The following is a 24,790-nucleotide window of genomic DNA, read 5'->3' as shown; positions in this document are numbered from 1 at the left end:
GTGAGAAATTAAGACATATTGAAGATTGCAGGACAACAGGAAAAAGAATTTTTGAAATTAAAAGCACAGTAGTATTTAAAGTTGTCTGTACTTCTTTTAAAATATCAGTTTACATAAGGTTCATCTTATTAATCTGTCAAAATTGAAAGTTATATTTATTTATAAAAGAGATAACGATGCTATTTATAAAGGCATATTCTATTCAGGAATGTCGATTTTATTATGAAGGAAAACCTGAGGTTTTTCCACAGGAGAAAAGTAAGACAGATTGCAGCAAGTTACTGATTAAATACAGGAAGATTAATCATAGGTATCTCAAGAGTAGAATTATATTCCCAGGCAATGGGGATGCTCTTGTTTTTTGGGTGAAAAGAAGTCTGGTGGAATAAGAGGTGGGAAGGAGGGCTGACTGTGATGTGGTAATGAGACTCGCTTGACCTGCAGGTGGTGAGCTCCGGGGAGGTGTGGGAGGTAATGTTGGATGGGCCAGCAAGCCAGGTTCTGGAGGGGCAGAAAGATCAGGAGAACCTTGGACTCCAGAGGGTAAGGTGTCATTGCAGCTCTTGAAGGAGAATGTGACAAGAATGGAGTACTGGGAATTCTAGAGTATCCCTGATGCAGGAATATTTGGGGGTGGGAGGAAGGCTGAGGTAGAGTGGAGACAGACTGACGCACAGGAAGACTAGTCAGTCAGTCAGTCAGTCAGTCAGTCAGTCAGTCACTTAAGCATGACATGAGGAGGGTCTTGTAGAGGGCTAGTATTGGGGGTGGGATATAAGGGACAAGTCCAGTAGGCATGCCATGGAATAAATGAAACATCAGGGTTTGGTAAAATCCAGGTTATAGGGGATGGTGCTACTGGGGTTTCCAGCTATCCAATAATAATTATTAACATTATTAACATCACCATTGTTGTTATGTGGTTCCTATTCTTAAAAGACTTAGATTATGTACCAATTGCAATCATTCAGCTAGTCTGTCCCAACAGTAACTGTATTCATCCATTCCTCCTCACAGGTGCTAAGCACAGGTGCTAAGAGAAGTCACTGGGTGTGACTCTGACATACAGAAATGAATAAGAGAGTCCTTCCAGTCTGGGAAGGGAGGCAGACATGTGGCATCTGGTATGAACCGTTATTGCAGAGGGGGCTCAATGTGGGAGGATGGGAAGGCTCAGGCAAGGCTTCATTTTAAAATATTTTAAATGTTTATTTTTGAGAGAGAGAGAGAGAGAGAGAGAGAGCGCATGAGTGGGGAAAGGGCAGAGATAGAGGGAAACACAGAATCTGAAGCAGACTCCAGGCTCTGAGCTGTCAGCACAGAGCCTGATGTGGGGCTTGAACTCACAGACTGCAAAATCATGAGCCAAGATGAAGTCGGACGCTTAACTGACTAAGCCACCCAGGTGCCCCAGGAAAGACTTCTTAAAAAAAACATTTAAAAAATGCCATGATATTATATGTAAATATAAGCCCAAACATAGCAAATTTTATACAAAATGTAGTTCTTGTCATTTCTCCACTCTTCTGATCATACTGTCATCTCTTAACTATTTCTTCTCTCTGTATTTTTAAATAATACCTTTTGATTTATCAATTTAAAATTTTTTTTTCAACGTTTTTTTTATTTATTTTTGGGACAGAGAGAGACAGAGCATGAACGGGGGAGGGGCAGAGAGAGAGGGAGACACAGAATCGGAAACAGGTTCCAGGCTCTGAGCCATCAGCCCAGAGCCCGACGCGGGGCTCGAACTCACGGACCGCGAGATCGTGACCTGGCTGAAGTCGGACGCTTAACCGACTGCGCCACCCAGGCGCCCGATTTATCAATTTTAGACATTAGGTACTGTTTTCCTGTTATGGTAGATAAGACTTGTAGTTCACTTAACACTCTACTTCCTCTACTTCATCCTCCATAGGTAATTATCTCTTTCTTTTTTTCTTTTTCTTCAAAATTAATATTCTGTGTTTTCCTTTTTGTGACTATGTAAATACTGTACACAGCTAAGCCAAGTGATGCTCTATGATTACCTTTCTTCATGCAACTTCTTTGTAATTCTAGGGTTATCATGCAACTTCTTTGTAATTCTAGGGTTAATGATTGCTTTTAAAATTATCTGCTTTATTGCATTTGAATCCAAGTTTTCCTATATCTAGGAAAGGAAAGGCTTGGAGGTGACATTTGAGTTGAACAAGGAATAATAGTTTCCAGGTCCAAGGTGACATGGGAACATGCTGGTCATTTCTTCTCAGGGCCCTGCCCTTTATTCCCTACTTCTGTGAACCCTCCTACTGGCTGCACCTGTATACCCCATCAGACTCCATCAGCTTGGCTTGGGAATTGGTGTCCACTTTCTTCAAAAACTCTGAGTCCCAGGAAACCAGGCCCTTACCCATAACACACTTTTCTTATCCATCATAGTCAAGCTGCTTTTATTTCTTCTGCCTGGATTCATGCATCATAGAAAGTACTCAACAAATAATGATCTGCATGTGTATGTGCATGATGTATGAAGACATACATATACATACATGCCAACACACATACTTTCAATCTTTCATTTTATTTTTCTAAGGTTTTATTTTAATTCCAGTTGGTTAACATACAGTGTTACATTAGTTTTAGGTGTACAATATGATGATTCAACACTTCCATACATCACCTGGTGCTCGTCACAAGCACACTTTTTAATCCCCATCACCTATTTCACCCATCTGGTAACCATCAGTTTGCTCTCTATAGTTAAGAGTCTGTTTCTTGGTTTGCTCTTTTTTTCCTCTTTGTTTGTTTCTTAAATTTCACATATGAGTGAAATCATATGGTATTTGTCTTTATCTGACTTAATTTTGTTTAGTATTATACTCTTTAACTCCATCCCAAGTCACTGCAAATGGTAAGATTTCATTCCTTTTTTATGGCTGAGTAATATTCCATCACACACACACACACACACACACACACACACACCCCACTTTTTCTTTATCCACTCATCAGTCAATGGACACTTGGGCTGTTTCCATAATTTGGGTATTGTAGATGATGCTACTTTAAACACTGGTGTGCATATATTCCTTTGAATTACTTTGAAGTATTTTTGTATTCTTTGGGTAAATACCTACTAGTGCAATTTCTGGATTGTATGGTAGTTCTATTTTTTAACTTTTTGAAGACCTTCATACTGTTTTCCAGAGTGGCTGCACCAGTTTGTATTCCCACCAACAGTGCAAAAGCATTCTCCTTTCTCCACACCCTTGCTAATATCTGTTGTTTCTTGTGTTGTTGATTTTAGCCATTCTGACGGGTGTGAGGTGATATCTTATTGTAGTTTTGATTTGCCATTTCCCTGATGATAAGTGATGCCGAACATTGTTTCATGTGTCTGTTGGCCATCTGTCTGTTTTCTTTGGAAAAATGTCTATTCATGTCTTCTGCCCATTTTTTGTAACTTGGATTGTTTGGTTTGGGGTGTTGAGTTGTATAGTTTCTTTATATTTTGGATATTAACCCTTCATCAAATATCATTTCCAAATATCTTCTCCCATTCTGTAGGTTGCCCTCTAGTTTTGTTGATTGTGCAGACCTTTTAATTTTGATGTAGTCCCAATAGTTTATTATTGCTTTTGTTTCCCTTGCCTCAGGAGATATACCTAGAAAGAAGTTGCTATGGCTGATGTCAAAGAATTTATTGCCTCTATTCTCTTCTAGGATTTGTATGGTTTGAGGTCTCACATTTAGGTCTTTAATCCATTTTGAATTTATTTTTGTGTTTAGTGTAAGAAAGTCCAATTTCATTCTTTTGTATGTTGCTGTGCAGTTTTCCTAACACCATTTGTTGAAAAGACAGTCTTTTTCCTATTGGATATTCTTTCCTGCTTTGTCAAAGATTAATTAACCATATAACTGCCAGTTCATTTCTGGGTTTTCTATTCTGTTCCATTGATCTATGTGTCTTGTTTTGTGCCAGTACCATACTGTCTTGATTACTACAGCTTTGTAATATAACTTGAAGTACAGATTTGGGATGCCTCCAGCTTTGCTTTTCAAGATTGCTTTGACTATTGGGATATTTTGTGGTTCTATACAAATTTTAATATTCTTTGTTCTAGTTCTGTGAAAAATGCTGTTGGTATTTTGATATGGATTGTATTAAGTGTGTAGATTGCTTTGGGTAGTATAGACATTTTAACAATATTTGTTCTTCCAATCCATGAACATAGAACATCTTTCCATTTCTTTGTGTCATCTTCATTTCTTTCATCAGTGTTTTATAGTTTTCTGAGTACATACAGGTCTTTCATCTCTTTGGTAGGTTTATTCCTAGGTATCTTATTGTTTTTGGTACAATGAGATTGATTCCTTAATTTCTCTTTCTGCCGCTTCATTATTGGTAAATAGAAATGCAATGGATTTTATATGTTGGTATTGTATCCTGCAACTTTATTGAATTCACTTATCAGTTCTAGCAGTTTTTTGGTGAGGTCCTTTGAGTTTTCTAAATATATAGTATCATGTCATCTGCAAATACTGAAATTTCTACTTCTTCCTTGGTGATCTGGATATCTTTTATTTCTTTTTGTTGTCTGACTGCTGTGGCTAGGACTTCCAGTACTATGTTGAATAAAGTGATGAGAGTGGACATTCCTGTTTTGTTCCTGTCTGGAGAGGAAGAGCTCTCAACTCTTCCCCATTTAGGATGATATTAGCTGTGGGTTTTCCATATATGACCTTTATTATGGTGAGATATGTTCCCTCTAAACCTACTTTGTTGAGGATTTTTATCATGAATGGATGTTGTACTTTGTCAAATGTTTTGTTTACATCTTTTGAAATGATTATATGGTTCTTACCCTCTCTTTTATTTATGTGATATATCACATTAATTGATTTGCAAATATTGAAACACCCTTTCAACCCAGGAATAAGTCCCACTTGATTGTGATAAATGATTTAAAAAAATTTTTTTTAATGTTTGTTTATTTTTGGGAGACAGAGAGAGAGAGAGTGGTGGAGGGGCAGAGAGAGAGAGAGAGGGAGACACAGAATCTGAAGCAGGCTCCAGGCTCTAAGCTGTCAGCACAGAGCCCGACACAGGACTCAAACTCATGGGCTGTGTGATCATGACCTGAGACGAAGTCTGACACAACTGACTGAGCCACCCAGGCGCCCGGAATGATTGTTTTAAATGTATTGTTGGATTCGGGTTGCTAGTATTTTATAGAGGACTTTTTGTATCTATGTCTATCAGAGATAATGGCCTGTAGTTCTCTTTTTTTGTGTGGTGTCTTTATCTAGTTTTGGTATCAGATTAATGCTGGCCTCATAGAATGAATTTGAAAGCTGTCTGGGGGGCCCTGGGTGGCTCAGTCAATTAAACATCCGACTTCAGCTCAGGTCATGATCTCACAGTTCGTGAGTTCAAGCCCCACATCAGGCTCTGTGCTGACAGCTCAGAGCTGTCAGGGCCTGGAGCCTGCTTCAGATTCTGTGTCTCCCTCTCTCTCTTTGTCCCTCTCCTGCTTGCACTTGATCTCTCTCAAAAATAAATAAACATTAAAAAATAAAAAAAAGAGAAAGCTGTCTGTCCTTCCTTTTCTACTTTTTAAAATGTTTGGTAGAATTCACCTGTGAAGCCATATGGTCCTGGACTTCTGTTTTTTGGGGAGTTTTTTGATTACTGATTCAATTTCTTTGCTGGTTATTGGTCTCTTCAAGTTTTCTATTTCTTCCTGTTCTAGTTTTGGTAGTTTATATGTTTCTAGGAATTAATCCATGTCTTCCAGGTTGTCCAATTTGTTGGCATATATTCTTTCATAATATTCTTTTATGATTGTATTTCTGTGGTTTTGGTTGTTATTTCTCTCCTGTCATTTGTGATTTATTTGGATCCTTTCTCTTTTCTTTTTATAAGTCTGGCTAGAGGTTATCAATTTTGTTGACTTTTTCCAAAGAACCAGCTCCTGGTTTCATTAATCTGTTTTATTGTTTTTGTTTGTTTGTTTCTGTATCATTTGTCTCTTCTCTAATCTTTATTATTTCCTTCCTTCTGCTGGCTTTATGCTTTGTTTGTTGTTCTTTCTCTAGCTCCTTTAGGTGTAAGTTTAGGTCATTTTAGATTTTTCTTGCTTCTTCAGATAGGCCTATATTGCTGTATACTTTCCTCTTAGGACCACTTTTGCTGCATCCCAGAGGTTTTGGACTGTTGTGTTTTCATTTTCATTTGTTTCCATGTACTCTTTTATTTCTTCTTTTATTTCCTGTTTTACCCACTCATTGTTTAGTAAAATGTTATTTAACCTCCATGTATTTGTGGTCTTTCCAGATTTTTTCTTGTGGCTGACTTCTAGTTTCACAGGTTGTGGTTAGGATAAAAATGTGCATGGTATGATTTCAATCTTCTTTTATTTGTTGAGGCCTGTTTTGTGGCCTGATACATGATCCGTTTTGGAGAATGTTTTGTGTGCGCTTGAAAAGAATGTGTATTCTGCTGTTTTAGGATGCTGTTTCTGATGATATCTGTTAGGTCCATCTGGTACAGTGTGCAATTCAAAGCCATGGTTCCCTTGTTGATTTTCTATTTAGGTGATCTGCCCATTGAAGTAAATGGGGTGTTAAAGTCCCCTATTATTGTATTGTTATAATGAGTTCCTTTATGTTTGTTGTTAATTGTTTTATATATTTGGGTGCTCTCATGTTGGTACATAAATATTTGTAATTGTTAGATCTTCTTGTTGGGTTGTCCCTTTTACTATGATATAGTGCCCTTCTTTTTCTCATTATAGTCTTTGTTTTAAAGTCCAGTTGTCCAATATAAGTATTACTCCTCCAGCTTTCTTTTGACATCCATTTGTGTGATAAATGTTTCTCTATCTCCCTCATTTTTTTAAAATTTAAATTCAAGTTAGTTAACGTACAGTGTAGTCTTGGCATGAGGAGTAGAACCAGTGATTCATCTCATACATATGACATCCAGTGCTCATCCCAACAAGTGCTCTCCTAAATGTCCATCACCAATTTAACCCACCCCCCACTCACCTCCCCTCCAGCAGCCCTCAGTTTGTTCTCTGTATTTAAGAGCCTTATGATTTCCGTCTCTGTTTTTATCTTATTTTTCCTTCGCTTTTGCTATGTTCATCTGCTGAGTTTCTCAAATGCCACATGAGTGAAATCATATATATTTCTCTGACTGACATATCTTACTTAGCATAATACCCTCTAGTTCCATCCACATTGTTGCAAATGGCAAGATTTCATTCTTTTTCATCACCAAGTAGTATTCCATTGTATGTATATACCACATCTTCTTTATCATTCATCAGTTGATGGGCATTTGGGCTCTTTCAATAATTTGACTATTGCTGATAGCAGCACTATCAAAATCCCCCTCACTTTCAATGTGCAGGTGTCTTTAGGTCTAAAATGAGTCTCCTGTAGGCACTGTATTGGTGGATATGGTTTGTATCCATTCTGGCACCCTATGTCGTTTGACTGGAGTGTTAGTCCATTTACAGAGTATTATTGATAGATACGTGTTTAGTACCATTTTATTATTATTTTGTTTCTGGAGATTTTCTCTGATCCTTTCTTGACTTTCTCTCTTTCACATTTGGATGATTTTCTTTAGTGATATATTTGGGTTTCTTTTTCTTTATTTTTTGCATGTTTATTTATTAGTGGCTTTTGATATATGGTTACCATTAGGTTTGTATATAACTGCTTCCGCATATAGCAGTCTATATTAAGTTGATGGTCATTTAGGTATGAATCCATTCTTTTCTCCTCTCCTCCCCAGACTTTAGGTATATGTTATTATATTTTATTCTCCCCTTTTGAATTCCTTACTTAGTTTTTACAGAAATATTCATTTTCATTATTTTTGTGTTTTCTACCATCATACTATCCTTTTTCGTCTCTTCTTTCTAGTCAAAGAGTCCTCTTTAATAGTTCTAGCAGGACTCGCTTGGTAGTCACAAACTCCTTTAGTTTATATTTTCCTGGGAAACTCTCTCTCTCCTATTCTGAATGACAACCTTGCTGGATAGAGCATTTTGACCACAAATTTTTCTCATTAAGCACTTTGAATATATCATGACACTCCCTTCTGACTTGCAAAGTTTCTGTAGAAAAATTTCTGCTTGACTTATGGGTTTTCCCTGGTAAGTTAATGACTTTTCTCGCATTGCTCATTTTAAGATTTTTTTTCTTTACCATTATATTTTTCAAGTTCAATTACAATATGTCATGGTGTGGGTCTGCTTTTGTTGATTTTGAGGAGAGTTCTCTGTGCCTCCTGGATAAGGCAAGTTTTCAGATATTATTTCTTCAAATAAACTTTCTGCTGCCCTTTCTTGCTCTTCTTCTTCTGGGACTCCTATAAATATGAATGTTATTACATTTGATGGAGTCACTGTAAGTGACTAAGTCCACCTAAGTCTACTCTTGTTTTGTGTAATTCTTTTTTATCTTTATTATTCAGCTTGATAACTTATCATTACTCTGTCTTCTACATCACTAATTTGCTCCTCTGCTTCTTCCATCCTGCTATTCCTTTCATCAAGCGTGTTTCTCATTTCTTTTTCTGAATCCTTTATCTCTAAGTTATTCCTTGTCTCTATGTTAAGGGTCACATTCGTGCCTTCCACTCTTTTCTCAAGTCCAGTAACTATCCTTATGGTCACTGTTTGAAATTCTCTGTCAAGCATGTTATTTGTCCATTTCACTTAGATCTCTGGCTGTAGCCTTGTCTTGTTCTTTCACTTGGGATAAATTTTTAGTCTCATTTTGTCTGCCTCTCTATGTCTGTTTCTGTGTGTTACGAAAGTCAGTTTTGTCTTCTGAACTTGAAAGTAGTGACTTTATAAAGAAGAGGTCCTGGGGCACCCTGCAGTGTAGTATCCCCTGTTCACCTAAACCTGGCACTTCAGGAGAGCATCCTGTATGTGTTGCTTATACCCTGCTGCTATGTCTGAGCCACTTTTCCTTTCAGTGCAATTATCCGCACTGACTCTCTGCCTTTTGTCGGCTGTGCTTACTTTCTGTGGTGCGAGTGGGACCCAGGCATGGCAGCTTTGAGAGGGTGTGCCTGCCGGGGAATTTGGGAGTGGGGTGGCAGTATCAGCAAAGTCTGCACTGGGGCACTCCAAAATGCTGTAGTGGTGGAGGCCGCATTCTGGAGCTGCCAGGGGTGCGAAGGTGAGCAAAGATGACTGGACAGGGTGGGCCCTGCACACAAAGGGTGGCTGGGGTTCATGGTTGGGTGTGGTGCAGTGTCTAGGCCAGCGTGGTGACTGCACGTGGTGTGCAGTGGTGGTGGGTGGGGTGCACTGTGTGGCTTTCACAAAATTTGTCCTGAGCTGAGGGCTGAAGCCAGCAGGCTTGGAGTCGGCTAGTTCTCAACAGAACCTGTGGGCATGGCACACTGCCAGTGGGTCAGGCAGCAAGTATCTGTGCAGCTCTACTTCTCAAAGGTGGCTCTGTACTTATGCTAGGAGATGGGGGAGGAAAATGGCATCTGCGAGTTCCCTTGCTTTCAGAGAAGTCCCCCAGCACGCTCTGGAATCAGTATGTGCAGATCTGTCTCCCATTTGCCCCCATGGTTGTGCAAACTACTGTTTTTTTTTTGTTGCCTCTCCATGCAGACTGCTGTCTCTTTCAGGGTGGAGGCCCAGCTATTACTCACCCTCCTGGCTTGCCCACCACTGAGTCAGCTGACTTTTAAAGCCCTAGGTACCACTGGTCTTATAAACTCATGGAATTCAGCCCCTCTGGGTTTTTTTTAACGTTTATTCATTTTTTAATGGGGTGTGAGTAGGGGAGGGGCAGAGAGAGAGGGAGACGCAGAATCTGAAGCATGTTCTAGGCTCTGAACTGTCAGCACAGAGTCTGATGCAGGGCTCAAACTCACAAACTGTGAGATTGTGACCTGAGCCAAAGTTGTCCACTTAGCCACTTAACTGCTTAACTGACTGAACCATCCAGGTGCTCCCCCCTTTTAAAGTGAACTCCACACCCAATGTGGTGTTCGAACTCATAACCCTAAGATCAAGAGTCATATGCTCTACCAACTGAGCCAGCCAGGTACCTCAGGCCCTCTGGTTTTTAAAGCCAAATGTTATGGGGATTAGTCTTCCCTGTGTGAGCCCCCTGGTGCAAGGGTCCATTTCTCTGCCCTCTTTGCACGCAGCTCCCTCCCTCCTGCAGGCAGCCTCCCCCTGCCTTTCTGCCCTTTCTAAACTTTTGGTTGCAGCTTCTTCTCTATATTTAGTTGAGGAATTTGTTCCTCCAGTCTTCAGATTACCCTCCGGTTTGTTGACTTGGATGTGGATGATACCTAGTTGAAATGTGGGATGGGGTGAGCTCAGGGTCCTCCTACTCCACCATCTTCCCAAGCTCTCCCTCAAGCAAAATCCTCAAACTCTCACTTTATAATCACTCAACTAACCCCATAAATGTGTGGGAACTGATAACTAGTGAATTCATCTCTTAGAGGTACAGATGGGAGTAGCTCCTGAGAAAGATGGGAATAACTTTCATAAGTCTCCACTGGCTAGAGGAAATAGAAATTACTGTTTTTTAGCTGGTATCTGTAAAGGTTCCACTTTTCATAAGCTTCAACAAATAACTCATTATTCATATAAACACTGTGATAGGCTTTTGGGAGTTTCAGAAGAATATGAACTCTCTACTATCAATATGCAGCTTATCTGAATTATAGTTGATCTTTTCTTCTTTAAAAAAAATTTTTTTTGAGAGACAAAGTGCAAGCCGGGGAGGGGCAGAGAGAGAGGGAGACACAGAATCCTAACCAAGAGCTGGGCTCCAAGCTGTCAGCACAGAGCTTGATGTGGGGCTCAAACCCACGAACCGTGAGATCATGACCTGAGCTGAAGTTGGATGCTCAACCAACTGAGCAACCCAGGCACCCCAATAGTTACTCTTTATAAAATATTATTTTCCTTATTCTTGGTGATCAACCAGTCTTAAAATCCCTTTTTTGACATATTTCTTGACCTCTAATCACTTTCTTCCTATGTGTAACTCTAGTCTAGCAAAGAATTCTTGATTTACAATATTCCTAATTATGGGCTTAAAAATTATGTACCAGAAAGACAGCAATCTGACAGAGAAAAGACAGTTTTGCTTAGTTTGTTGCTTCAATTAGTAAGAGAGTTTATACTATTTAGCTCCAGCATGGAATTCTGCATAAAGGAACTGGCTGGCAAACGGCAAAAGAATGATTCAAAGCATGAATTTCTAGGTTTTACAGATTCATGTTTTGGCCCTATGGCTTTATTATATACTGGTGTAAGGCCAGTAGACTGTGTGAACACACACACACACACACACACACACACACACACACACACACACGCACACCAGTCAAATGCATGCAATAACAAGTTCTTGGTCGTCCAGCACTTTCTGATTTTCCTTGCCATTACTGCAGGAAAGATGTGAAGATAATTGGATTCATTTTGCCAGTGTAGAAAGAGCCTGAGTCACTGCGCACAGCCCTAGCTAGTGGTGCCTTTCTAAAAGGAAACAACAAATAAGAAACCACAATTTCATAGCCTAGCAATCCTAAAGTACATCTCTTCTCACAATTTTAGAACCTCATTCTGTTTTTGTGTTCCTAAAATGATAACAAGGAATGGGGTTTAAAGACGTTTATTCTTGTGCCCTTTAAAATAATATTTCACATGTTAGCTTTAGTATCTCCATAGAAAATCTGCTTACAATGGCCATATTCATCTCAATCACCATCATATTGTTTATTAAATGGTGTAAGCAGAAATCAAAATAGCAATTTTATATCTGAGTGGTCAAGAGAAGCAATTAGCTATTACTACTATATAAAAAACAGTTTCCTGAGGAAAAGCAAATCTTGACAAGTCCTTACACAGAGACAGGGAAGTTAAGGAGAAGTTGGGGCTATTAGTGCTGCAGCTCCTGGTTGAACCACAGAAAAGCAAGCTCCTTATACCGTATCTTCATGATGCCTATTTAGCAGGTGACCCCCACCTCCCATTCCTAATCTGCATTGAGCACAGTCTCTTCCTGAAATAGCAGCCCATCTTTCTCCTGCTAATTCTCAAGTCATCTTTCACTGTGCCCTCTGAAATCCTTACTACTGAAAAGTACTTACATCCTCTGTATTTTTCTAAGGGTCCTGCAATACCCTACTTTAACTGAAACCTGGCTTTTCTCTAAGATAGTAGCTTTCAACTCTGGAGTTGAAGCTCACTTATGGAGTTCACATGTGATTCTACAACCTCTGATTTTGAGGCCATGGGGCTAGGTTGCATTGGGAGAGGGCTTAAACTTCCTATTGGGAACCCTATCTTCTTTGAAGTCTGAGGCATTGCATTCACAGGTTCTTCTACCCTTTTAAATTCACTGATCTTCAGTTCAGTCCCTGGTCACTCCCACTTCTGCAGACACACTGTTGCCAGCCCACATACACATTCCCGAAAAATGCTGGGACCAGATTCACCTTACCTTCTATAGTACTATCCAATACCCTGAGTCCCTTAACCTCCTTTCCCTCAAAAGCTTCTTCACCTCTTCACTCAGTAATCCACTCAGATGGCCACATCCTGAGATTTAACTTCATTTCTCTGAAACACTTAACTTTTAAAATTTGGAATTAGAAATTACTTTCTGTTATCTAATTATAATATTCTGTTCTTTAACCTGTCTGGAAATTCCCTCCAGTTAAACCCTCCTGGCAACTCCTTTTAAATACATTCCTCCTAGGGATGCAAGAGTGTGGGCTCTGGAGCCTATCTGCCTGGGTTTGGATTCCACCTCCACCATTTACCAGTTAGATAATCTTCAGTTACTTAACCTCTCTGTGCCTTGCTTTCCTCATTTGTAAAATGATGGTAATTATAATACATCTCTCAGAGTTGTTAGGATTAAATGTTTAAATACATGTAAGCACTTATAATAGTGCCTAACATATATATGCTTAACATATGTTAACCATACAATCTTTTTGACTTTCATACCACAAAATACACAGACTTTAAGGGCACAGTTTGATGATTCTGACCATTCATTCACCTGCATACCATCAAGTTATAAAGTATTTCAGTCACTCCAGAAAGATCTTTTGTGCTGCTTCCCTGTCAATCTCAAACTCACCCCTCTCGAGGGGAACCACTAATTTCTTTCACCTTAGATTAGTTTTGTCTATTACTTTATATACATGGAATCATAGTAAATGGCTTCTTTCACTGGGCTTAATACTTGAGGTTCATCAACGTTGTTGCATGTATTAGTAATCCATTCTTGTTTTGCTGAGTAGTACCCCATTCTGTGAATATACCACAATTTAACTGTTCAATCTTCTGTTGTGGGACATATGGGTTATTTCAAGATTTTGGCTTTTATAAATAAAGCTATTGTAAAATTCCCATACAAGTAGTTTTGTGTCCACATACTTACATTTCCATGGGTATACACCAAGGAGTGGAATTGTTGGATCAATGGATAAATGTTTAACTTTATCAGAAACTTCCAAAGATATTTCCAAAGTGGTTATGCTGGAAATTCTCCATCTATGCTGGAAATGTATGACAATTGCTTTATACCTCACAAGTATTTCGTATTTCCTGTGTCTTTTATTTTAGCCATTCTAGTGGGTGAAGTAACGTAACTGTGTTTTTCATTCGAATTCCCCTGAAGCTGGAGCTCCCTGGAGCTCTTCACATGTTTATTTGATTGCATAATCTTTGCGAAGAGCTTGTTCAATTGTTTTTGCCTCAAAAATGTCATTTTTTTTTATTATACAGTTGTAGAATATATTCTGGATATGTCTTTTGCCAGATATATGTATTAGGGATATTTTCTCCCAGCTGTGGCTTGCATATTCATTTTCTTAAGAATGTCTTTTTGATGAGTGGTTTTAAATTTTGTTGAAGCCCATTTTTGTCAATTTATTCTTTATTAGGGTTAATGTTTTCTGGGTTCTATGAAATCTCCTAAAAGTGTTTATATTTTTAGCATTTAAATTTAGATCTATGATTTAGTTTTCGTGAATGGTGTGAAGTATGGGTTGTGGTTCATTTTCTTTTCCCCATATGGATGCTCAGAAGTTCTAGTTCTGAAAAAAGATGCTCCTATCTCTATTAAATTGCTCTCGTGTTTGGTTGAGTATCAACTGACTATATGTGTTGTCTATTTCTAAACTTTTAGTGGTATCTATGCCAATAACACATTGTCCTGATTACTGTAGCTTTATACCATGTCTTGAAATCATGAGGTACAATTTTTACGTTTTGAAAATTGTTTTGTAACTTAAGACCTTTGAATTCCCATATATATTTTAGAATTTGTTAATAAATTTTGCAAAAACTATTAAAAAAAATTAAAAAAAGCCTTGGGCGCCTGGGTGGCTCAATCAGTTAAGTATTCAATTCTTGGTTTCGGCTCAGGTCATGATCTCATGGTATTGTGAATTCGAGCCCGACGTTGGGCTCTGTGATGGCAGCTCAGAGTCTGCTTGGGATTTTCTGTCTCACTCTCTCTTTGCCCCCTCCCCCACTCGTGCTATCTCTGTCTCTCTAAAAATAAATAAAAATAAACTTAAAAAAAAAAAAAGAAGCCTGCTGGATTCTGATGGGGATTAGATTGGATATACATTCTTTGGATCCATAAACAACATGTCTCCACTTATTTAGGTCTTCAGTTTCTGTCAGCAACGTTTTATACTTTTCAGTGTAGAGGTCTAGCATATATTTTATTAAATGTATTCCTGAATATTATGTATTTTTGATGCTATTGTAAATATTTTCAAAATTAAAAATTAAAAATAGAATTGTTGAATAACCATATTGTACACCTAAAATGAATATAACTGTTTATGTGAAGTATACTGGAATTAAAATTAAAAACTTAAAAACATATTTAAATTAAAAAAATTTTTAATTTCAATTGTTTACTGCTATAAACAACTTATATAGAAATATATAGAAATACAATTGACTTTGGTTATATCTATGCTATGTTCTGTGACCCTATAAAACTCACTTAATCTAGTAGGTTTTGTTTAGTTTTTGTAGATTGCTTAGAACTGTCTACTTAGATGATTATATTGTCTGCAAAGAGAGAAAGTTTTACTTCTTTTTTTATGATCTGTATGTGTTTTATTTCTCTTTATTATCTTACTGCACTTGCTGGGACCTCCAATACAATGCTGAATAGAAGTAGAGTAGATAACCTTGCTTTGTTCCCTGTCTTAGGGGATAAACAGTCACTTTTTCACCACTAAGTATCATTTAGTTGTAGATTTTTTTTAATGGGAACCCTTTATCAGGTTGAAAAAGCTTCCTTCTATTCCTAGTTTGATGTAAGTTTTAATCATAAATGGCTAATGAATTTTTGTTAAAAGATTTTTCTACATTTATTGAGATGATCTTATGATTTTTTTCTCCATTATTATGTTAATGCGATCACTTACACTGATTTTCAAATATAAGACCAACCTTGAATACTTGATGTTAAGGATTCATATATTTATGTTCATGAGTGATACTGATTTATAGTTCTCTTTTGGGGATTTTAATGTCTTTGCTGGCTTTGGTATCAGAATTATGCTGACCTCATTTTATTCAATGATTTGGGAAATGTTCATTCTCCTTTATTATCTGAAAGAGTGTTTAAAATTGGTATTATTTTTTTCTTAAATGTTTGGTAGAATTATACGTAAAGCCTGGATGTCGATTTCTGGACCTGTATTTTCTTTGCAGGAATGTTAATTACAAATTCAATTCCTATAAGTAAATATATGGCTATTTTAAATTTTAATTTCCTTTAGTATCAGTTTTAGTAATTTGTCTTTGACAGAAATTACCCACTTCATCTAAATTGTCAAATTTAATGGCAAAATATTGTTCATAATATTCCTTTATTTTCCCTTTTCCCTTTCATTCTTGATATTGGTAATGTGTGTACTTTTTTTCTTGATTAATATAGCTAACAGCTTATCACTTATTATATCTTTTCAAAGAACAAACTTTTGGTTTTATTTTCTCCACTGTCCATTTTTTTTATGTCATTGATATATTCTCTTGATTATTTAATTCTGCATATTTTAGATGCTTCAGATGCAGGGAAATCTGAGAGAGGAATGTTGAAATCTTCATCTAAAATTGTGTATTTATGTTTCTCTCTTTGGATCTGTTACTTTTAGGTTTGCTATATCTTCTACATGAGATGACTCCCTCATCATTATGAAATATGCTTCTTTAAATAATATTCATTTTCCTGCAGTCTACTTTATCTGATATTAACATAGTCACTCTAGCTTTTTTAGAGTTAGTGCTTGCATGGTATAACCTTTTTCTTTTTAAATTTTTCACCTGTGTCTTTAGATTTAATATACCTTTCTTATAAACATTATACTATGGTATCTTGCTTTTTAATTAATCTACAATCTCTGTCTTTTAGTCAGAGAGTTTAGTCCATTTCCATTTAATGTAATTATTCTGATGTTTTTGAGTTTAGGACTACCATCTTGCTATTTGTTTTCAATCTGTCCCATCTGTTCTTTGTTTAGTTCTTTCCTATATTCTTTAGGATTGAATACATTTTTAGTGTCCCATTAATCTAATCAATTGGCTGATTAGTTATACTCCCCTCCTTTTTTTTAATGATTGCACTACAATTTACAATATGAATCTTTAACTTATCACACTCTAACTTTGGGTAATAATAGAATATCTCATGCTTAAGAGACTAAAAAAACGTGTACTAATATCTCTACCATTCTTTTTGTTAATGTCATATATTTCATATATTTTTCTTCTATACCATTATTATTTTTGCTTTCAACAAATACTTTTAAAGAAATTATGATATGAATAAAGAATCTTTTAGATTCATCTACATATTTAACATTACTGGCACTCTTCTCTCATTTACACCCACATTTCTACCTGGTATGTATTTTTTTCAGACTGAAGAACTTCCTTTAATATTTTTGTAGAGCAAGTTTGCTGGCAATAAATTCACCTTTTCAGTCTGAAAATGTTTTTATTTTGCTCCAACTTTTGAAGGATAGTTTCACCAAATAAAGAATTCTAGGTTGACAGGTTTAAAAAATTTTTTCCCCAGCATCATTCCATTATCTTCTTATTCTCATTGCTTCAGATGGGAAGCTGTGATATATTTTATCATTGTTCTCTGGTGTATAATGTATTTTTTCCTCTGGATGTTTTTTAAGATTTTCTCTTTATCATTGATCTTTAGCAATTTATGACATACCAAGGGCATGGTTTTAGGGTTGTTTCTTTTTGTTTGTTTTTTAAGTTATGATACAGCATGGTGTGCTGTGGTGTGGTTTTTGAGTGATCTTCAACTCGGTTTGTTGAGCTTACTGGATCTGTGGGTATATTTTTCAAATTTTAAAAAATTTTAACCATCTTGTCTATAAATTTTCTTGTGCTCAATCTCCTTGCTTTCCTTCTACTACTATGATTATACACATATTAGACTGGCTGATACTGTTTCACAAGCCATTTGGACAGTACTCATCTCTTTTTAGGCTTTTTTCCTCCTCCCTGTGCTTTTGTTTGAATAGTTTCTATATTTCTGACTTCAATTTTATTGATATTCCACAGTGTTTAACTTGGTGTTAAGTCCAGTGAGTCTCAGTGCCATTTTCTCCATTTTTTCACTGATTTTACTTCTTAAGTCTCTTTCTTATCTGTCCTCCTCATCTACTTCTTTGCTACTACCCTAATTCAGGCTTATACATCTCACCTACACTTCTGCATTGCCTCTTAACTGGTCACTCAGCCTCTAGCTTTTCCCATTCTGATATCATAGTTATTTTCTAGAATACAGATCATACTACAAAACTCCTCCATGTTAAATATTTTTTAAATTTCTAATGGGCTAAAATTCAAACTTCTCAACATGGCTTTCAATCCCCTTTATGGTTTCATCTAGCTTTCCTTTCTAGCACTGTAATTATGTACATTTGAATCAGTTAATGGATCAAATGTGACATAAACTTTCATTATTTTTGTTTTTGTGTATTCACAATTTGTCACAAACACACTATAACATCCCCCAACTTGGCTAGATATATCTGATATTTTCCTTTAATAGCATTTGGTTCCTAAGATTAGCTTGGTGTTCACCAGAGCCCATTATCATTCATTGTTCATGTGTTACATTGCCTCCTCTGCCATAGTATAATCTCTTGATGAGAAAGACTCTGTGTCATTTACCTTTGGATTCCTAACATTTGGCACAGACCTAGACCTGAGCAAGGACTCAATAAATATTTGCCAACTGAAATGAACTATAAATTCAGAAGTTTATTATGACACTATATTCATAAGTCGATAAACATGGATTTATGTCAAGAGAAAATAAAATAATAACTATATCAACCAACATTAACTGAGTGCTTACTATGGGCTTGGCACTATTCTAGGTAATAATTGTTTTGATCCTAACAACTCCTCTAGGAAGCAGGTTCTCTTATGTCACCACGTAACTGATGGGAAAATGAAGCACAGAGAGATTAACTGACTTGGTCAAGGGCTCACAGACAGAAGTGACAACCAGAATTTGAATCCCTACAAACTAGCTGTAGAGACCACACTTCAACTCTAACAATATTGTGCCTATTCATGTAATTTATGAGGCAATCATCTGTTTTCCAGAACAAACATTTTTATGTAGTTGGTCCTACTTCACATAACCATTCAGGGCCAGCAAAAGAAGGCATGGGACTGCTCTTCTTTCCCCAAATTTCTTCAACATACATATTAAACTGACAGGTGAGTAGACTGAGAAAAACAGGTATTTTTAAATGATATTCTCAAAAAGGAAATGAAAACATTTACAAACCTTCAAATAAGCACCAGAAGGTTATAAACATTCCCTAGTATCTTAAATGTATATCTAAATGATCTTGTGTCTAAATAAACCTGCTTCCTCTATTTCCTTCTCATTCAGTGACACTCAAGAAATTAAATACTGTTAAAAACCAAAAACTTCTATATCACTAGCTTTATGGGAAAAATGATCTTTGAAGGGAAGTTTTAAAAACATTATACCACATTTTCAGTTTGTAATAAAAGCCATAACATAATCCAACAGAGTTGTGGTTAAAGAAAGTACAACTTCTAAAGAATTGTCATTTAAATGACAAACACTGGGTATTTGAATGGTAAAGGTTACTAAAAGATTTTGGCATTATAATTTATCATACCACTTCCTTATAGCTCCAATGAATGATTCATGCTCAATGATATTTCATACCTGAACTTCCTATTCAGATACAATTAGATATACTATACATTAATGTATACTTTGGTGGCAAGACATTGATGTTCATCTGATACCATCACCAACTAACTAAAATTATATTGAAAAAGAAGATTGATTTCAGTGAGTCTTGACTAAGTGGCTATCTCCATTGTTTAATCTGATGGTTATTAATTTTTCAAATTGCTCTTACCATTGAAAACCTAAGTTAAAAGAAGAAATTGTTGCAATTAAAAGTTAAAGTGATGGGGCGCCTGGGTGGCGCAGTCGGTTAAGCGTCCGACTTCAGCCAGGTCACGATCTCGCGCTCCGTGAGTTCGAGCCCCGCGTCGGGCTCTGGGCTGATGGCTCAGAGCCTGGAGCCTGTTTCTGATTCTGTGTCTCCCTCTCTCTCTCTGCCCCTCACCCGTTCATGCTCTGTCTCTCTCTGTCCCAAAAATGAATAAACGTTGAAAAAAAAATGTTAAAGTGAATCACTCATAATTAAGAATAACATGAAAAAAATTTTTTTTATTTGAAAGGTTGAACATTTAATGGTAACTGGAATAGTAAGTGGCCTATACATAAATATTCATATTGGTGTGGCTATAAGAATATTTATTTGCTGCCTTTGGCTATGTAAAGGTTTTAGCTAAAGAACAAAGCAAAGTGGAGTATTTAGCAATTATCCTCTAAATTGAGGTTGCAAACTGTATGCTCAGAGGGCCTATGTAGATAACCCAAATGTATGAAGCAGGAAGGGTCTGAGTGCACCTGCATTCTTTATGAGTGGAGAGGACTAAACTTCACACAGAGCTCAAAGCTCTGTTAAAAGTGTGCAGTTGGGGGCGCCTGGGTGGCGCAGTCGGTTAAGCGTCCGACTTTAGCCAGGTCACGATCTCGTGGTCCGAGAGTTCAAGCTCCGCGTCAGGCTCTGGGCTGATGGCTCAGAGCCTGGAGCCTGTTTCCGATTCTGTGTCTCCCTCTCTCTCTGCCCCTCCCCCGTTCATGCTCTGTCTCTCTCTGTTCCAAAAATAAATAAACGTTGAAAAAAAAAATTAAAAAAAAAAATTAAAGTGTGCAGTTGCCACTCGGCTTCAGCTGACTGCTCACTGCACAACAGACAATATTGACAATTTCTGATTTATAAATGTTAGCTAAAGAGCTTTAAAATACTGTGCTTCAAAGTTTACCACCAAAGTATCTACAGTTCCTAAGAAAGTAGATGTGAAGAAAGTTTTGGCAAAAAGCAGAGAACTAGAGCAACACCACACCAACACCAAGGAGGATCCTAGCAATGGCATTCTGAATGGGTGGTGCTCTCTCTCATCTTACTTCTTGCTATAGAAGGTTCCCCTAAAACACGGTTCAGCTTTAATTCGATAAGGGCCCAATGGGAATAGACTGCATTAACAGTGGAAATGAAAGACACTCTGCGCTGTAGCATCTCTTGGATTGAGGGGAAAGGAGTATAAGTTTTAGAACTGAATTTTTAAATATCTGTTTGAATAGTACAGAATACTTCTGGGATTATCAAGCACATTTAGAAAGGTACATGACAAACTCATTTATTTTCTCTCCCATGTCAGGAGACACAGTAAGATTTGCCAATTTGGTTGAACAAATATTTATGGAGCACTTACTACATGCCATGTACTTATAGGGACTAGGGATAAAAGTCAATTAAGACAAGCTTATAGTCTAAAGGCGGGGAGATACATAAGCAAATATGATTTAGGTACAGACTGAAGAAGGGTTATGAAGATCATGAATTTGTGAATGGCAATGGTGAACTATACCCCAAATATCTAAACCACAGAGGGGATATCATGGAGGGCTTCCTGGAAGATATAGCAACTAAAGACCAAACTGAAGCTATAATTCTTATCTATGACTTAAGACTGTGCCAGGCACTGTTCTAAAAGCCTCATGTTTATATACTTGTGTAAATCTCCACAACAATCTTAATAGGATGTATATCTCATATTATCTGCGTTTTATAGATGAGGAAAATGAACAGAAACTTGCACAGGGTCACATAACTAGTAACTGTCAGAATTCAGATACCATGCTCTTAACTTCTATATATTACTTATGGGTTTGTATTTAACAAAATATAAAATAATTAGAATACATTACAAGCAGTTATGACTTGGTGATTTCACTGGGATGGGGAATGCTATAGAAAAAAATGTCTTATCTTTGCTTATTGCTTAGGACTATCTCAAATGTAAGTGAACAATTCTTTCCAGATTCAACCAGAACACTATAGAAAAAATATTTTATCTTTGCTTATTGCTTAGAACTATCTCAAATATAAGTGAACAATTCTTTCTAGATTCAACCACATTGAGGAAAAAGTTCTAGATATGTTACAAATATTATGACTGCTTTGCCTTTTAAAATTTAGCATGACTTAAACTTACCTAAAATAGCGACCAATTTGCTTTCTTCACACCAGGATTTTTAAAAAACTACATGTAACTATTCTCCACTGAGTCATCTAACTGGAGAGTGGGAAGATGAGGTAGATGAATCAAAGAACACTGCCCCACAGGACCTATTACACATATTACTATTTATTTTTTAGTTTCGGCAGTACACTTCTTGTATCGTTAGATACCTGGTGCTGCTAACACAAATTCATGTGACTTATTTGTTAAATAAGAAATATTGGTCAATCAAGTTCACTTGCGATGTTATCAAGGTTCACTTGTAAAGAAAGATAGTATTTGATTTTCAAATACTGTATTCCTACAAATAACACTGTGTGTGTGTGTGTGTGTGTGTGTGTGTGTGTGTGTGTGTGTGTATTATAGCCATGTACAGAATGATCAGTTAAAATTTAAGAAAATATCTAGAACTTCAGTTAGTTAACTGACAAAGGGGACTGAACCCACAAAAGCAAGGTAAAGACAGATTTGATTCATTTAACCGCACACAGAAAAGTGTATTGGTCTCACATACAATTTAACTCTTGGAAACCACCTAACATTGAACTCTAAAAAATCTTAGATGAATAAGGAAATCATACTTAAACATAGAAGGGTGAATGCAATTTTATATTATTATAAATGAATTATGCACCACTAATTGCCCTGTTACAGACTCCAACTCTATTACATATACAGTGAGTTTTACATTGCCTTCTTACATTTGCATGTTGTTAGAGGACTTTTATTTCTACTCAAAGAACTCCCTTTAGCATTTATTGTAAGACAGGTTTAGTGGTAATGAATTCCATCAGCTTTTTTGTCTGGGAAAGGCTTTATCCCTCCATTGTTTCTGAAAGACAGCTTTGCTAGGTATCATGTTCTTGGTTGATTTTAAGTTTTTTTTTTTAATATTTATCAATATTTCTTTTCTATTTATCATATTCTCTTCTGGCCTGAAAGGCTTCTGTTGAAAAATCTCCCCATAGTTTTACGGGAATTCCTTTGTATGTAACTTCTCTATTTTCTCTTGTTGCTTTTAAAATTCTTTCTTTGACTCAACATGTAATTGTAATATGTCTGTAATATGTCTGTGTAGTCTTATTTGGGGTCCTTTGGGCCTCTTGGATCTGGATATCTATTTCTCTCCCCATGTTTGGGAAGTTTTGAGCCATTACTGATTTAAATACACTTTCTATCCTTTTCTCTTTCTCTTCTTCTTCTGGAATTCCCATAATGTGAATTTTGGGAATATTCCCATAATGTAAATTTTCCTTGTGTCTCATAATTCTCATGGGGTTTTTTCACTTTTTGTCATTTCATTTCACTTTTTACTCCCCTGACTGGATAATTTCAATTGCCTTGTCCTCCAGGTCACTCATTCTTTTTTCTGCATGGTTGAATCGCTTTTGAAGCTCTCTATTGAATTCTTCAGTTCAACTTCCTATATTTTTCAGCTCTAGCATTTCTGTTAGTTTATTTTTGATGTTTTCTATTCCTTTCTCAAAAATCCTGTGCTGTGTGTAGTTTGTTTTCCTAAGTTCATTGAGTTGTCTGTCTGTATGTTCTTGTAGGTCACCAAACTTCTTTAAGAAGATTATTCTGGGGGCGCCTGGGTGGCTCAGTCGGTTGGGTGTCCGACTTCAGCTCAGGTCATGATCTCACGGTTCGTGGGTTTGAGCACTGCGTCGGGCTCTGTGCTGACAGTGCAGAGCCTGGAGCCTGTTTAGGATTCTGTGTCTCCCTCTCTCTCTGCCCCACCCCTGTTCACACTCCGTCTCTGTCTCAAGAATAAATAAACATTTAAAAAAAAAAGAAGATTATTCTGAATTCTTTGTCTGACACATCACAGATCTCCATTTGTTTAGGATCAGTTATTAGAGCTTTATTAGTTTCCAGGTGTCATATTCACCTGACTTTTCATGATCCTTCCTTATACTGGCATCCATACATCTGAGTAAGTGGTAAAAGGTTTCTTCTAAAATAAATGTATTTAAGATCCCCAAAGGTGAGTTATTTAAAGGAAAGTATTAATCACAGGTTGTACACAAACATGGTAAAGTCATGAGAGTAGTACTAAAATAACTGAAGTTTGAGAAAGACTAGTCAAGTCATATCAGGCTCAAATTTCTTGGCCTGTAACCTACAGTTTACATCTCCATACATTATTGCTGCTTTAGGTCTTAGAGGTTACACAATAGGCATAAAATCTCCCAACCTATATCTGACTGTTGTATTACAGGACTGCTGTTTCCTTAAGGCTATTTTTTGAAAATCTGGCCACAATGATTAATCATTCTTTGTTCTCCAAATGTGTACCAATTTCCAGCCTTCAAGCTTCTGTTCATGCTGTTCCTTCTGCTTGGAATGCTCACTTCCCTTCTCTATCTGTTGAATTCTTACAGTCCTTCAAAGGCCCAACTAACTGTAATCTTCTTCATGCAGCCTTTCCTCATCCTGCAGTCAGATGGGCTTCTTTCCCTTTCATGATACCAGTAGAACTTCTCTCTTCACTGAGCTTTCTATCAGTTTTGGTAATATTCCAGATGCTCAAATAATTATATTCTCCCACCTAGTGGATTTTAAGCTCTTTCATGGGAGGGAAAGGAAGAGTATGCATTTTATTCTTTTTTATATACTTAACAAAGTACCTTATACACAGAGTAGGCCCATAATTAGTATTTGCTGAATTTAAATTTAATATTTTAAGCAACATTCATGTGACACTTACAATTTTGCGCTTGATCATGAAAAGTGGGATTTTTGCATGGAGAGGAGTTGAGGACAGTTCCTTATGGACCGTTGATAAATACAATCTTCTTTTAATGTTCCCTAAATCAGTAATTCTGAAAAAAGAAAGAAAAGAGAAAGATTTTCATCAATATAATAACCGCTGCTTTGGATAATCATCAAAATGATATAGTTTATCATATAGGCCCTTTCCAATAGGGAGATCAAACACAGAATTTAAGAACTGCCTTTTTTTTTCTTTCAAGGAGTAATAAAGTTTCTTCCTTAAATTCAAAGTGCTCACAAACCTGAATGTATAAATTCACTTAATATGCTAATTTATTTCAGTACTCTACACTAGATTT

The 24,790-nt window shown here is 36.7% G+C and overlaps 1 protein-coding gene across 10 annotated transcripts in view; it reads right to left on the bottom strand.

Moving 5' to 3' along the window:
- The window catches only part of CFAP20DC (CFAP20 domain containing), a 239,747-nt gene that overhangs the window by 125,988 nt on the left and 88,969 nt on the right, over window positions 1–24,790 (bottom strand). For all 10 annotated transcript variants that reach the window (XM_086697760.1, XM_025916478.2, XM_086697758.1 and 7 more), the window contains one exon: window positions 24,427–24,541. In XM_086697760.1, coding sequence (XP_086553886.1) covers window positions 24,427–24,541 — 115 coding nt within the window. The remainder of the gene's footprint in view (window positions 1–24,426; window positions 24,542–24,790) is intronic.

The sequence above is a fragment of the Puma concolor genome, chromosome A2 (genome assembly GCF_028749965.1).
Source record: "Puma concolor isolate L17-30 chromosome A2, mPumCon1.1.hap2, whole genome shotgun sequence".
NCBI classification, from domain to species: domain Eukaryota; kingdom Metazoa; phylum Chordata; class Mammalia; order Carnivora; family Felidae; genus Puma; species Puma concolor.
This window is presented reverse-complemented; position numbering and strand designations above follow the sequence as displayed.